Raw genomic sequence first — 13,928 nt, 5'->3', positions numbered from 1 at the left:
AGTGTCTGTTTACACAACAAAGAGGCTCTTAATGCAAAGAAGAGAAAGTCTATCTCCAGTAGCCTGTGCAGCCAGCTAGTGTCTGGCAGGGAGCATCTGTTTATGCAACAAAGGCACTAGATTGGGGATGAATGTTTGCATAATGACCTAATCACATAACAGAGATCAGAGAACTATCCCCATCTTTAAGTGAGGCACACCTGTATACAGAAGTTATCAGAGTAGAGTTTATTTGAGTCAAGTAAATGTTGAATTAAACATGAATCATTATAGACATCAGGTAGGGTGTCATCGCCCCCCCCCAAAAGTAGTTGAACTACTATTAGTTAGTTATTATCTAAAACTACTGTTTGTACCTAATACTTGTAGCTAAATTACTTTTAAAGAAGTTAGTTCCTATCTGTAACCCACCCTCAACTGATTATTCTGACATTATTAGTTAAGTGGGTAGGAAGATGAAAATAGAGGAGGAAGAAGATTCCCCTTCTTCCCACTCTGCTGGTCAACAAGTACTAACAAATTTGACAGCACTAATCACCTATTTGGTGGTGCACTGTGCAGGAGCAAACAGCAGGGATTAGGAGTAGGTTTCTCCCTTCAGCATCTTTCTAGCCAAGTGGTAGGAAAGATGCTAACTCCTTTTGCTGGATCAGAACAAAAAGGGTCTTAAGTGCTTTCCAAATACAGTGAAACTACAAGCAATTCCTTTGTTTAGGAACAAATAACTGTATCTATGAAAAATATTTTTAAAAAACAAAAAATCAAAAATAAATAAGCATAAGTCAGAAACTAATCTTTAAAGGCTACATAAGAGAATTGTCTTAAATAAAATTAAGACACTGAAGTTTAAGGGGAGCATGATTAACTATGGAAAAGGATAATACAGCACACACATCTTGTTCCAATCCCCCAGTTGAATAATATATTTGAAACCCACCAAACACCACAATCAGAATTTCAATTAACAGCCTCCCCAAAACTAGCTTGAATGAAATTACCAATTGATTAGTCAGGAAGAGCCACAGTTATATCTATTAGTTGAGGAGGCAAAAAGATATTACTTTCCTCAGAGAGCTGTGAAAAGACAGGTTATGACAGTTCACACCTTTTGATTGAATGAGCTCTGGAAAGAACAATTGCATTTAATGTGCAAATAAGGTGTATGGGTCTGCAAAGTAGAAAAGTATGATGAAAACTAGTGTTTTATTACATTAAAAGCATGGGTTTAGATGAGGATTATATATTTTTTTAGAAACTAAATCCATTGAGTAAAATGCATGCTAATCTTTCTAATGACAAAGGAGGTCACCTTCATTAGGCACCACATATGAAAGAGATTACATTCTCTGGAACCATAAGTAAAGCACCTGGTACAAAAAGCCTACAGCACTATCCTATGCATGTCTACTCAGAAGTAAGCCCCACTGAGATAAATGGAACCTACTGTCATGTAAATGCATATAGGATTGCAGTCCTAGGTGTGTTTTAGGAGTAGTCAATAACTTGAGTATATTCTGAAAGCCAAGAGGCAAGGAGATCCCAAACACACTTGGGATGTTCTCGCCCTCTGACATATTGATAATCTTAACACCCATAGATGAAGTAAATTTCTTCATCACTGGAATAAAATTTCTTCCAAGAAAATATTCTTTTCCTGACCATTAAATAGGTCTGACCCTTAAATAGGTCAGAGTCTGAGCATGTATTACTTATGCTACAATCCTTTGTCCATGATAAGCTGTCAATTCCCAAGACAGAACAATAGTTGGTATGGGTAGGATCTAGCTACCTGATCCCAAGATGTGCTTTGAGTATGAAAAGGAAGCAAATGGCTCATGAAGAAAAGAAAAAAAAACTAAATTTGCCTGAGACCACTAAGGCACTGGAAGGAAGTCAGAATTCTTATTCTGACCCATTCTACACACATACACACAAAAGCCAACTGGCATGTGATGGGGAAAAGCTTGGCAAGACCCTATTAAATGCCAGTCTTATGCTTTGAGAACTGTAGTTTTGTATATACAACAATTTGCTGACTGTTTCAAAAACTAGCAGCATATCACTAATATTGTTAACTCAATCAGGAGAGGACATACTTGTAGACACAAAAGTACTAGAGGTGCTATAGCTACTCAGGCTATTATGTGTGGGACAATGCTTGAAAAAAGAGACAGCACCATTCACACAATTTAATGCAACTGGTTTTGTGCCATCTTTGTTATTCACTCTTTTAAGGGAGAGAGTGTGTGTTTGCAACTGACATATCACTTCTAACCATCACAGATGGTAAAACTGCAACATAGAATTGCTTTTACTCTTCTGAAAGCATGTACCCAATCAATGAGGGGATAAAAATCCAACATTGGTGCTGTTCCTTTTTCAGCAATGGTAGTTAATTCTGCAGATCCTAACCCTACCTACTGCATATAATTTCTAGGCATTTGAAGAGTACAACCCAATTACATGGTAATTCACAAATCAAACTACTAGGATTATAAAAATTGTGTTTAATAAAGCTGTTGGAGCATAAGTAGGCTCTGAAATAATACTGAAATAAGTTTTCTTTTACACTTAAATAATTTGTTCTCTTTCTTTTAAACAACCCTACAGGAGACTCCTGTAACACAACAATTTAAATTTTTCCTACAGTGTTGATTTTAACAGCACAATTCTATGCAAGTCTATTCAAAAGTATGCCTCACCAAGTTAAATGTTCTCTTACACAAAATATTAAAAGAGTTTTGCTGTTGCATTTATTAGTGTGTATATTATTTTGGCTCTATAAATAATTTATTAAATGTCTATAAATAAAGACATATTTAAAGAGAGAACAGGAATCTTAAGCAAAGAAAATGTTTGCATGATCTGCCGATGCCTTTTCCTCCTAATCATAGCCTCTCGCTCTTGAGAGTCTCATCACTGGTTCCCAAAATTCCTTGTTTCAGAAGTTGTTTAGCAAGTGATGTAGAGTATGCCTCCAAGTTTGGGTAGAGGGGCTCAGAAGCCTTCACACAGTTGGCATTCTCACTGTTCTGCTGTTTAAAGAGCATGCTTTGTGTGCATACACATTAAAATTTACAACACATTGCAGAATACTAGCTTCTATTCCTTTAAATGGAAAATAAATTATAAAATGTAAAAAGTTATATAATGGATGATGGGTTGAGCATGGTCAGTATTAAATCTCTACTCAGCTCTGAGATGTGGATGCACAGTAGCCTACTTGGTGTGGCACCAGGTTGCCGGGACTCAGGAGCAAACTTTATACTGAGCCCCCCAGAGCGCCTCCATCTAACATCCAACAATGCAAGGGGGGGGAGCTTGGCATACTGATGAGTGTGGGCCTTTGGCCAGTGACTGACTTTTGTTGATGCCACCCATGAGCCTATTCTAAACCCACAGGATGTAAGAAGTCAAATGATTAATCATGGAGAATACCTTTGATACAAAGTACATAAATCAACATTAGGCGCATCTGATTGTTTTATGTATCCAATACCCAATTTCATTTAACCTGTACATCTCGCCTCTCTTCTCTAATGTTATACAAATTTTGAGAAATGAATATTTCCTCCTAAGAAAATAAAAGCTGCTATGTAGTAACATAATAATGAAAATTTTTCATTGGTTCTGCCTGATGTCAACATGTAAGATGGAAACAATAGTTTCCCAACATTTTTCACAGAACGGACAGAATGTAGCACTTTCAGATGGACGTTAAGGAGCTAGACTTAGCAAAGCAAAAGCACTGCCAGGTTAATACTGACAAGTGCAAGGAAGGGATAAGAAATGCATAGTGGTTACAGAACTTATAAAGGGGGGAAATTCACTAACCTGGGCAGTCAAATTGCAGCAGAAGTTGAGATCTGAAGGAAGATAAATGTATAGATTAGAAAAGCAAGCAAAGCACATGGGAGCTATCGAAGATCTGGTGCCTCAGAAAACATCCATCTGAAAAATCAAGGTGGCACTGCAATATACAGGTACCATATGAACTTGATCTTAGTAAAGTGTGGAAGGTGGCATGGATAAACAAAGAAGAAAAAGAATGAAAGAAATGGCAGAGAAGGAAGGCAAGAGGATTGCAGTGAGAAAAGTATGTCTGCCATTCATGCTTTTGAATATGTAACATTCTTCGAAATAGTAACATGTGCAGTGATTTACAATTAATGAGTAGAACTAATCTTTATATAGAACTAATATATATATATATATATATATATATATATATATATATATATATGACACAGAAAATAAGTTTTTAAAAGCATGTAGTTGCGGTCAATAAGATTATGGAAAAGAAAGGCAGAAAACAAATTGCTTTAAAAACTACTATGCGTTTAAAACTAGAATGAGCTTAAAAATAGATGAGTGACATCTTCATGTCACTGTGAACTAATTTTGTCTAGGATTACAACACAAAACTTAGTTAAATGTGACCATCACACTGAAATGAATGGAATTTGAACAAGTTGTGACTGAACTGTGTCCTAGTCAATGGTTTTAAAGAGCAAGGTAAGACACACTATCCTTTGCATTTTGGGGGGAATAGATTGTTCTAGTACATATTTTCCACCAGAAATTGATTTACTAAAGTAACCAAAGTTATACAATAAAGGAATAATTGAAACATTTAAATGAGAAGAACTATTTTGGCTTGGATCCCAAGACTGCACATGCAAGTGGAAGGCACTGCTTGGCTTCCTTAATGAAGAATCCCAATTTATCTATGCTCCACATTGAAGTGTGACAGACATTACCTCTTACTTTTGGCCTCCTTCTGTAACAGCTTTTTCTCTTTGTACTTCAGGTATATTTACCTACCTGCACAAGTCAGGTGACTACCTCCTGACAAAATAAGCTCTGGCCCATGGATGTTTATGCTTCAGTAAGAGTCTGAACTGCTTCAAAACTGTTTCTATCGCAACAAACTACCCTGGCTACTCTTCAGAATGTATCAGAGATATATAGTTATTTATCATCTAGTTAGATGCCTTTAGAATTCCTGTTTAGTACTTTTCTGCTAATAAGACACTGAAAGCAGTCCACATTGAGTGTGTGCACTAAATTAAAGGAAAAAAGTTGTTTAACAATAACCTCATTAATGTGAGAGAGGGCAGCCAGCTGAGAATCCATCAATCATTATCTCCTTAAGCGGTCTTACAGCAGCTTCACTCCAAGGCAAGCACATGAGCACATGAAAGAATCACTTTGTGTTCTTTCCCAGCAATGTGGTCTGGGTGAAAGGATGGGTCGCTGACTCGCAGTGAAACCTTTCAAACTGCCTGGAAAGAGACTGATTGATGGATTTTCTGCCTAATGACTCTGTGTTACATCACAAAAGTCATCAAGACCATTTTTAAATTGCCTAGCAGGCACATTGTTTTTAAAATGGATTTACTTTAATGCAATTTTTGTCATCCAAGTGATTTCTGGGAACAGAACCCTCACAAATAAGAGATGGGCAGCCCAATCCTGAGCTGCCCAGGGCGTGTGGCTGTAGTGGCGCCATAATAGCTCCAGCTGCATCCTGCATGCATCAGCCCGCTGCGGGCGGTGCCTCTGGAGAAGGGGACTTACCAGGCTGTGGCTTGGCAGTCCATGAGACCCCCAAGCAGAGGAGGATGGGCACCCACCTGGCACTAGCCCAGCGCCGGCCAGCGCTGGACTAAGCACAGGCGCTGGACTGGTGGTAAGCCTCGCAGAGGTGCCTTATAGCACATTTGTGACAGTGCACTCTGGCAAAAAGCCAGAGCGCTGAGCTCAGGATTGGGCTCTCAATCTGCAGTCTCAAATATTTCCTACTCAATCTTTTGCCGTGTGAAGCACAAAGAACAAATCAGGAACAAATTATTGGGACAGGAAAAAGTTAAGTGAAAAAAAATGAGCACTGTTGTAGGCTCAAAAGCCATCCCAACAAATTACAGATTTGTAAATATTACAACTACAGCATGGTAAATGCAGCTTCAGCACCTAAAATCTTCTTAGACCACACTTTCTGCTGGTAAGAAATCATAATAAGCTAATCACAAATATTTACAAAGAAAGGTTTATACAGGTATTACTGTCCAGTACCTAAAGGAAAGGAAATGTGTAGGTAAGGATTCTCTAATATTCACATTGTGTAGCATACAAAAGCAGTACCTCATAATGGGAAGAATCAAAAACCAGAAACTAACTTGAGAACCCTTCTGAACATCATCACTACAAAGGCCACAATAGCAGAGTTGTTTCTCAAGTGCCTAATTCTTTATAAATTTCTTCACATGAAACTTATGATTTGAAAATTCATTAAAGGTTGAGAATATTCTAAAAACATCTTTTAAAAAAACACGCCAAAGATCACAAGTCAAGTTGAGATAAAGTACAGCTACATATCAAAAGTTATGTTGAAGAAACTGGACATACTTTAATGGCTTGGGAGAAAGATTAAAGGAGAAAGGATGATAATCTTCAAACATTTTAAGATATAACTGCTTGGGCTTTTCTCCAACACAAATAAACAATTGTTTATCTACTTTTTATAATGTTGTAAAGCTACAACAGCAGAAATTTAGTCTGGATGTTAGGGGGGAAAAATCCTCATTAGGACAGCTCTTTGGACTTCTCCCAGCACCACCATCAGTGGCTCAGTTGCAAAGTGATGCATGGGCAGGAGCAGCACTGGAAAGAACAATGCTGGGAGGGTCCCATTATCATGTGAGCCACACTTGCAGTGGAACCATTTCTGCTGAAGCACTTCCAGCCCTGCCATGCTGTTTGGTCCACTGTATGAAATGTGTCTGACATCCCTGGGCTCTTCACAGTTGATGCCAGGCATGTGCACTGCGCAGATTTCCTAGATTCATTCTGTTCTTCAAGGAGCTGTGGCAGCACAATCACAGTCAGGTGCCAGCACACAATACCCATAACCTGGCACCATTTTGGTGGTGCTCCTCACTGCAGTCACTAAGTTTCTGAAGGTAGGACCCGCAGTAGCACATTTTGAACCTCTATTCCTCAGATTCACTGCTTAAGGTGAGACCTTCCACCCACCTCATGAGCAGGCCCCTATCATTTCAATTTCCAAGTACTAAATCAGCTTTTGGGGGAAAAAATTCATGGTTATGTATATTTACTCATTACAGAGTAAAGTACAGAAAAAGGCTTGACTAGTCCCAGAACAGATATACAAATCCAAGCAAAAACAGGAACATTCAAGAAATATTCTTTAGATGTAGGGGTGAGAAAGGTCACTGAAATCAAAATGTCCCCATTATTTTTATCTAGTATTGGACAGGAAGGTGCTCAATACCTTCTGTACTGTTCACACAACTGTAATTTACAATTATTCAAAACCAAGTTTTCTTCAATTTCTTTATCATGGAAGATTTGTAAGATAATTCTCTGAAGAAACCATTTTAATAAGGTCAGAGACTGTAATCAAGTTCACAAGAAGTAAATAATTGTATGAAGTGCCAAGACAAATCTAAAAAAAGAAATCTACAAAGCAAATGAAGATGTTACAAGTTTATTAGATGCAACATAGGCACAAATTTAGAATATCAGTGACTTATTCGATGGCATCAAAATCCAAAGCAGGAATTCTAACCTTGTTTTGCTAAGCACAAATTATTTCCTACTTATTAGATGGCATAAAAATAACAGATGACACTGTCCCCTGCCTACTGAAGAATGGCTTGAGCTTCGTCCTCTCTGCTTGTGTTTTATATGCAGTGACATGCTACCAGTTCTGCTTTGCCACAAAAAGCCACATAGAGCAGGGATTTTCAACCACAGTGCACCAGTACATTAGTGTGCTGTAAATGGTTCACAGGTATGCTGCAGAAGTTTGGGGGAGTGTCATTTATTAGTAGGGTGGTTGTGAACACCTCATTGGCAGTGCAGTGTGCCTTGTCAATTGTCAAAAAATGGTGTCTTGTCAGTGTGCCATGAGATGAGAGATTGAAAACAGTTGACATAGAAGCTACTTCCCTCTCAAACTATCCTCTCACACTGCCCCTTCCCACACTCTCCTCATCACCCCATATCTTATGTACTTCTAAGAGATTTAGTACCACAGTATTGGAAATCCTCATAAAGAGTAACAAGGTGCATTCTCCCAATACTCACCAGAAGCAAAGCATAAGATGGAAGACAAAAATACCTGAGGATTGTAAACTCTTGAATGTGGGACAGGTTCCAGAACTATACTAGTTGAGATTTAAGAACGTAAGAACAGCCCCACTGGATCAGGCCATAGGCCCATCTAGTCCAGCTTCCTGTATCTCACAGCGGCTCACCAAATGCTCAAGGGAGCACATCAGACAACAAGACCTGCATCCTGGTGCCCTCCCTTACATCTGGCATAGTCCATTTCTAAAATCAGGAGGTTGCACATACACATCATGCCTTGTAACCCATAATGGAATTTTCCTCCAGAAACTTGTCCAATCCCCTTTTAAAGGTATCTAGGCCAGATGCCGTCACCACATCCTGTGGCAAGGAGTTCCACAGACCAATCACACGCTGAGTAAAGAAATATTTTCTTTTGTCTGTCCTAACCCACCCAACACTCAATTTTAGTGGATGTCCCCTGGTTCTGGTGTTATGTGAGAGTGTAAAGAGCATCTCCCTATCCACTTTATCCTTCCCATGCATAATTTTGTATGTTGCAATCATGTCCCCAGTCAGGCACCTTTTTCTAGGCTGAAAGGCCCAAACACAGTAGCCTTTCCTCATAAGGAAGGTGCCCCAGCCCAGTACTCATCTTGGTCACTCTCTTTTGCACCTTTTCCATTTGCACTATGTTCTTTTTGAGGTGTAGCGACCAGAACTGGACACAATACTCCAGGTGCGGCCTTACCATAGATTTGTACAATGGCATTGTAAAATTAGCTGTTTAGTTCTCAATACCTTTTCTAATGATCCCAAGCATAGAATTGGCTTTCCTCATCGCCACCGCACACTGGGTCGACACTTTCATCTACTGTCCACCACCAACGCAAGATCTCTCTCCTGATCTGTCACAGACAGCTCAGAACCTATCAGCCTATATTTTGATTTTTTGCCCCAATGTGCATGACTTTACACTTACTGACATTGAAATGCATCTGCCGTTTTGCTGCCCATTCTACCAGTTTGGAGAGATCCTTCTGGAGCTCCTCACAATCACTTCTGGTCTTCACCACTCGGAAAAGTTTGGCGTCGTCTGCAAACTTAGCCACCTCACCGCTCAACCCTGTCTCCAGGTCATTTATGAAGAGGTTGAAGAGCACAGGTCCCAGGACAGATCCTTGGGGCACACCGCTTTTCACCTCTCTCCATTGTGAAAATTGCCCATTGACACCCACTCTGTTTCCTGGTCTTCAACCAGTTCTCAATCCATGAGAGGACCTGTCCTCTAATTCCCTGACTGTGTTTTCAGTAGCCTTTGGTGAGGGGCCATGTCGAACGCCTTCTGAAAGTTCAGATATATAATATCCACGGGTTCTCACGCATCCACATGCCTGCTGACCTTTTCAAAGAATTCTAAAAGGTTCGTGAGGCAAAACATGCCCTTACAGAAGCCATGCTGTTTCTCCCTCATCAAGGCTTGTTCATCTATGTGATTTGAGATTCTATCTTTGATGAGGCAATCCACCACCTTACCAGGTATAGATGTTAGGCTGACTGGCCTATAGTTTCCCGGATCCCCCCTTCTTCCCTTTTTTTAAAAAAATCGGTGTGACATTTGCTATCCTCCAATCCTCTGGCACTGTGGCCTTTTGAGGGACAAGTTGCATATTTTAGTTAAGAGATCAGCAACTTCATTCTTCAATTCCTTAATAACTCTTAGGTGGATACCATCAGGGCCTGGTGACTTACTGATCTTTAATTTATCAATTAGGTCTGAAACATCTTCTCTTTTAACCTCTGACTTAATTTCTTGGTCAGGAGGGGCCGTTCGGGTAGCGGTATCTGCCCAAGGTCTTCTGACATGAAGACAGATGCAAATAACTCATTTAATTTCTCTAAAAGGGATTCTGTGTTTATCTCCAGTTAGAAAAATATAGCAAAATTCCCTTATGAGTTCATTTGTAAATAGCAAAGAAGGAAGCAGCATTTGACGACTTTTAAGTAGCATCTTTAGCAGACTTGAATTTTGTTGAATTCACCTCATACCAGGTCAGCAAAACCCTTTACCCTGTTAGAAAAGATATTAACTCATTGCCTGCTGCCTCTCCAGAACTGTAGCCTTGCCCATTTAAAAGAGATTTTACTCACTTGAAAAGTAAAACATATATGAATTGATGAGGTGCATAATAGTTAATGTAGCTAACAAAGCTACAGGAGTTACACTGTGCTAGAGTTTAGTTTCTCATTCCGAATAATTTGTTAAAATGGGATACCCCATAATTTCCCCCCCACATGCTTTATCTTGTGCCCTGAGTACAGTAGTATAATGTTTGATGTTTTTTAATCACATTCATGTTTTTGCTGTGTGCATTTTATATTGTCCATTGTCTCTATCTCCTAGAAATTGTTTTATGCCAATAAAGGTCTCAGTCAATCAAATAGCATCTTTGTTGACGAAAAACAAATCTGATGATGGTTATAACCATTATTAATGTAATTGTTATTCTAGTTCAGGGGTGCCCAAACCCTGACCCGGGGGCCACTTGCGGCCCTCGAAGGCTCCCAATCCGGCCCATGGGGAGCCCCCAGTGTCCAGTGAGCCTCTGGCCCTCCAGAGACTTGCTGGAGCCCATGCTGGCCCGATGCAACTACTCTCAGCGTGAGGATGACTGTTCAACCTCTCACCTGAACTGTGGGACGAGGGCTCCCTCCACTACTTGCTGATTCACGTCTGTGATGCAGCAGTGGCAGTGAAGGAAAGGCTGGCCTTGCTTTGTGCAAGCCCTTTTATAGGCCTTGAGCTACTGCAAGACCTGTATTCATTTGTATAAGTTCCATCTCTAATATATTCATTTATGTAAATTTATTCAAATTTTAAATGTAAATTAATTATTTTTCCCCAGCCCCCGACACAGTGTCAGAGAGATGATGTGGCCCTCCTGCCAAAATGTTTGGACACCCCTGTTCTAGTTCAAGATCCTCTGCTAAATTTGACCATGTGAACATGTTGATAAAATTAAATTTTGATAACCACTGCTAGATTAACTTTTGAAAAAAAAATTGGAAAGACAAGGTCTACCAAAAGACAGAATGGTTAAATTCAAATTATGGAAATACCTAGCTTAATAAAGTTAACACCATATCAAAGACATAATTGTCAACCTAAGGAAGACACTGGAAATTTGGAAAGCAGTCGTCACTTATATTTTTGTAATCGTTAGTGCACATTTGATTCGACTGTATGTTTTGTTAAATATTTTACAGTGCAAGTCTACTTAATATTTTACAGTATGCCTACTTAGGTAAGTACCACTTATTTCAATAGAGCTTACTCCAAGGTAAGTATATCTAGGATTGCAGCCTTGCAGTGCAATCCTAAACATGTTTACTCAAAAGTAAATCTCACTGAATTCATTAGGGCTTACTCCCTATCAAGTTTTTGGTTTTTGGTATTTGGTTTTGGTTTTGATATTTTTTGGTTTCTGAAACATTAAATTTGGCTTATGATAAAACAGGAGGAAATAAAACATGCAGAAAGGAATGCTCAAATTAAGCAGCTTAGATTTTATATACTAAAGCCTATCAGTCTATCTGATTAGAGCAGTGGTTTCCAAACTGTGAGGAGTGACTCCCTGGGGATCTGCAGAAATCAACCAGGGGAGCTACGAAACCCTCACAAAAAACTGCCACCCTATACAATATACATGGGGCCCATGTATCTGCAGATTCTGTGTCTGTGGTTTCCATTAACCACAGATCAAATCCATGCCCTTATGTGCCCCTCTCATTCTCCCTCCATGGGTGGGGGCATCCCCCATATCCGCAGATTCAGTTATCCATGTGGAGTTCAGGAATTGAACCCCCATGGATATGGGGGCGAGCGTGTACAGGATTGCAGCTCTAATGGGGTGCAGTGGCCAATGGCCCAGTAGGTTAAGGGAGCCGCCAGTGGAAAAAGTTTGGGAACCACTGGATTAGAGTGTTTGCTTGGCTAAAATGCAAGATAATAAGCATGGCAGTATTCACTAGAATGCTGAAGAAGTAAAGAAATTCCACTAACAGCAGCACAACAGGCAATTTAAATAAATGACTAGAGGGAGTAAAACCAATTTTCCCATACTACTACACAGAAAGAAAGAGACTGATGATATCACATTGTTTCATTCATAAATTTGGGATCACCATATTAATTCTTCTCAACTGTAGCTTATGTTTACTTATCCTATATGACATGTTGGGCTTTACATGCTCTGGTCCTCAGTAAGAATAGAAGGAGGAAATCACTTTATTGTTTTCTCTTTTAAAAAAACAACCTTGTGTCATCATATATAGTCACATTATTATCAAAGGAGAGAAAAACATATACTTACTAAATGAACATATGGTATGAAGTATCCAAATAAGCCAACTGGGATCCCAAAAGCCCATATTCGATAACTTGGAACTTTGAAAATGGAAAAATTGAAAATTTTTTTTGCAGAATTTTCTTTGGTATTAAAAACAAGAGGCTTATAAGTAAAGCCAGCCAGGAAAAGAACAAATACAAAGATGCACAGAATCTGGAAAGTACCTTCTAGTTCCACTGAGTAAATCAGTACAGTTAAAAGAAAAGGTAGTGTTACAGTAAACAAGCTGCTTCCTGCAGTGACAATACCATTCACCAGTCCCAGGCGCTTCTTGAAATAATGTCCCAAGATGACTAGGGATGGCTGGTATGCGAAAGAGCAACCACAGCCAAATAAAATTCCGTAGGTGAAATACAGAGGTCCAAGTGTGCTACAATAAAAAGAAAAAAATATTAGATTACATTGCCCTGCCTACATTTATTTTAATTTTCTTGAATACAAAGATTAATTTCAACAGATAGGAGAGCATTAAATAATAAAGCATTCATTTGTAATATGTACAGTACTGCATTTTCTTAATGAAAGTTGTAAGGTGACGGGTAGTCTAATCCTGATCTGCCCAGTGTGTGGGGCTGTCATGGCACTAAAATGGCTGCCATGGCACCCTAAACTTGCAAGGCAGCCAGTGGCGGCTCCTCAGGGGAAGGGGACATTCATCTTCTTCCCTAAGTAAGGAAAGTAGCCCCACAATGGGGCTACTTGATCTGCAGTGGCACTTTAGCAGGTCACAGAGTCCCTTGTCCATGTGGCCCAACAGGGAGCTCTGGATCTGGTAGAACTGAGCTCCACCAGACCTGCCGCCCTCCCGTCCCACTCCCTCTCCCACCACACCTTTTCCCAGCCCTCCGCCTGCACCAGAATGCCTCCTCCCTACCTCCCCGTCTTACCTCTCCGCCACCTGCCACTTGACCTGACCTCTAGTCATCTGAGGAGGCGGCTTTACCAAAATGACTGCCTTCTGTCTGGGCTCTCTAGGTGGTGGCAAAGAACCACCTTTTCTAATTTAACCCAGTAAAAATAGTGAAGCAGAGACCGAGGAAGAAGCATGCCATAGCTGCACTGTTTGCTCACAAGGCAGTTTACATAGCAAAAGAAAAATGAAAAAGGAGTCTCAATTTAAATGAATAGAAAATGGAAAGAAAAATAAAAAGGATTTGCAATCTAAAAGTGCTGAATTTATTTTGTTTTTCCTTTGAACACCAGGTGTCTATGCCAAAAATAAAGGAGAAAGCCAGGTTTATTTGACACACATTCTCTGTTATTATTTAACAGAAGGCCTTCTCCTTTATCATATTGAATGATACCCCCAACAGACAGGCCAGTATTCCATGAGTAGAGGTGTTGGAAAATGGTGTTATTTTTAAGAAAATATAATGAATTAACATGCAAAATGTAGCATTTTGTGTCTTCTTATCAACAAAAACG

The 13,928-nt window shown here is 39.6% G+C and overlaps 1 protein-coding gene across 1 annotated transcript in view; it reads right to left on the bottom strand.

Annotated features, from left to right (window-relative positions):
- Nucleotides 1–13,928, bottom strand: part of SLC16A10 (solute carrier family 16 member 10) — a 53,799-nt gene that overhangs the window by 8,027 nt on the left and 31,844 nt on the right. The window contains exon 3 of the mRNA XM_066610780.1: nucleotides 12,468–12,873. Coding sequence (XP_066466877.1) covers nucleotides 12,468–12,873 — 406 coding nt within the window. The remainder of the gene's footprint in view (nucleotides 1–12,467; nucleotides 12,874–13,928) is intronic.

This window comes from Tiliqua scincoides, chromosome 1, assembly GCF_035046505.1.
Source record: "Tiliqua scincoides isolate rTilSci1 chromosome 1, rTilSci1.hap2, whole genome shotgun sequence".
In the NCBI taxonomy this organism is placed as follows: domain Eukaryota; kingdom Metazoa; phylum Chordata; class Lepidosauria; order Squamata; family Scincidae; genus Tiliqua; species Tiliqua scincoides.
This window is presented reverse-complemented; position numbering and strand designations above follow the sequence as displayed.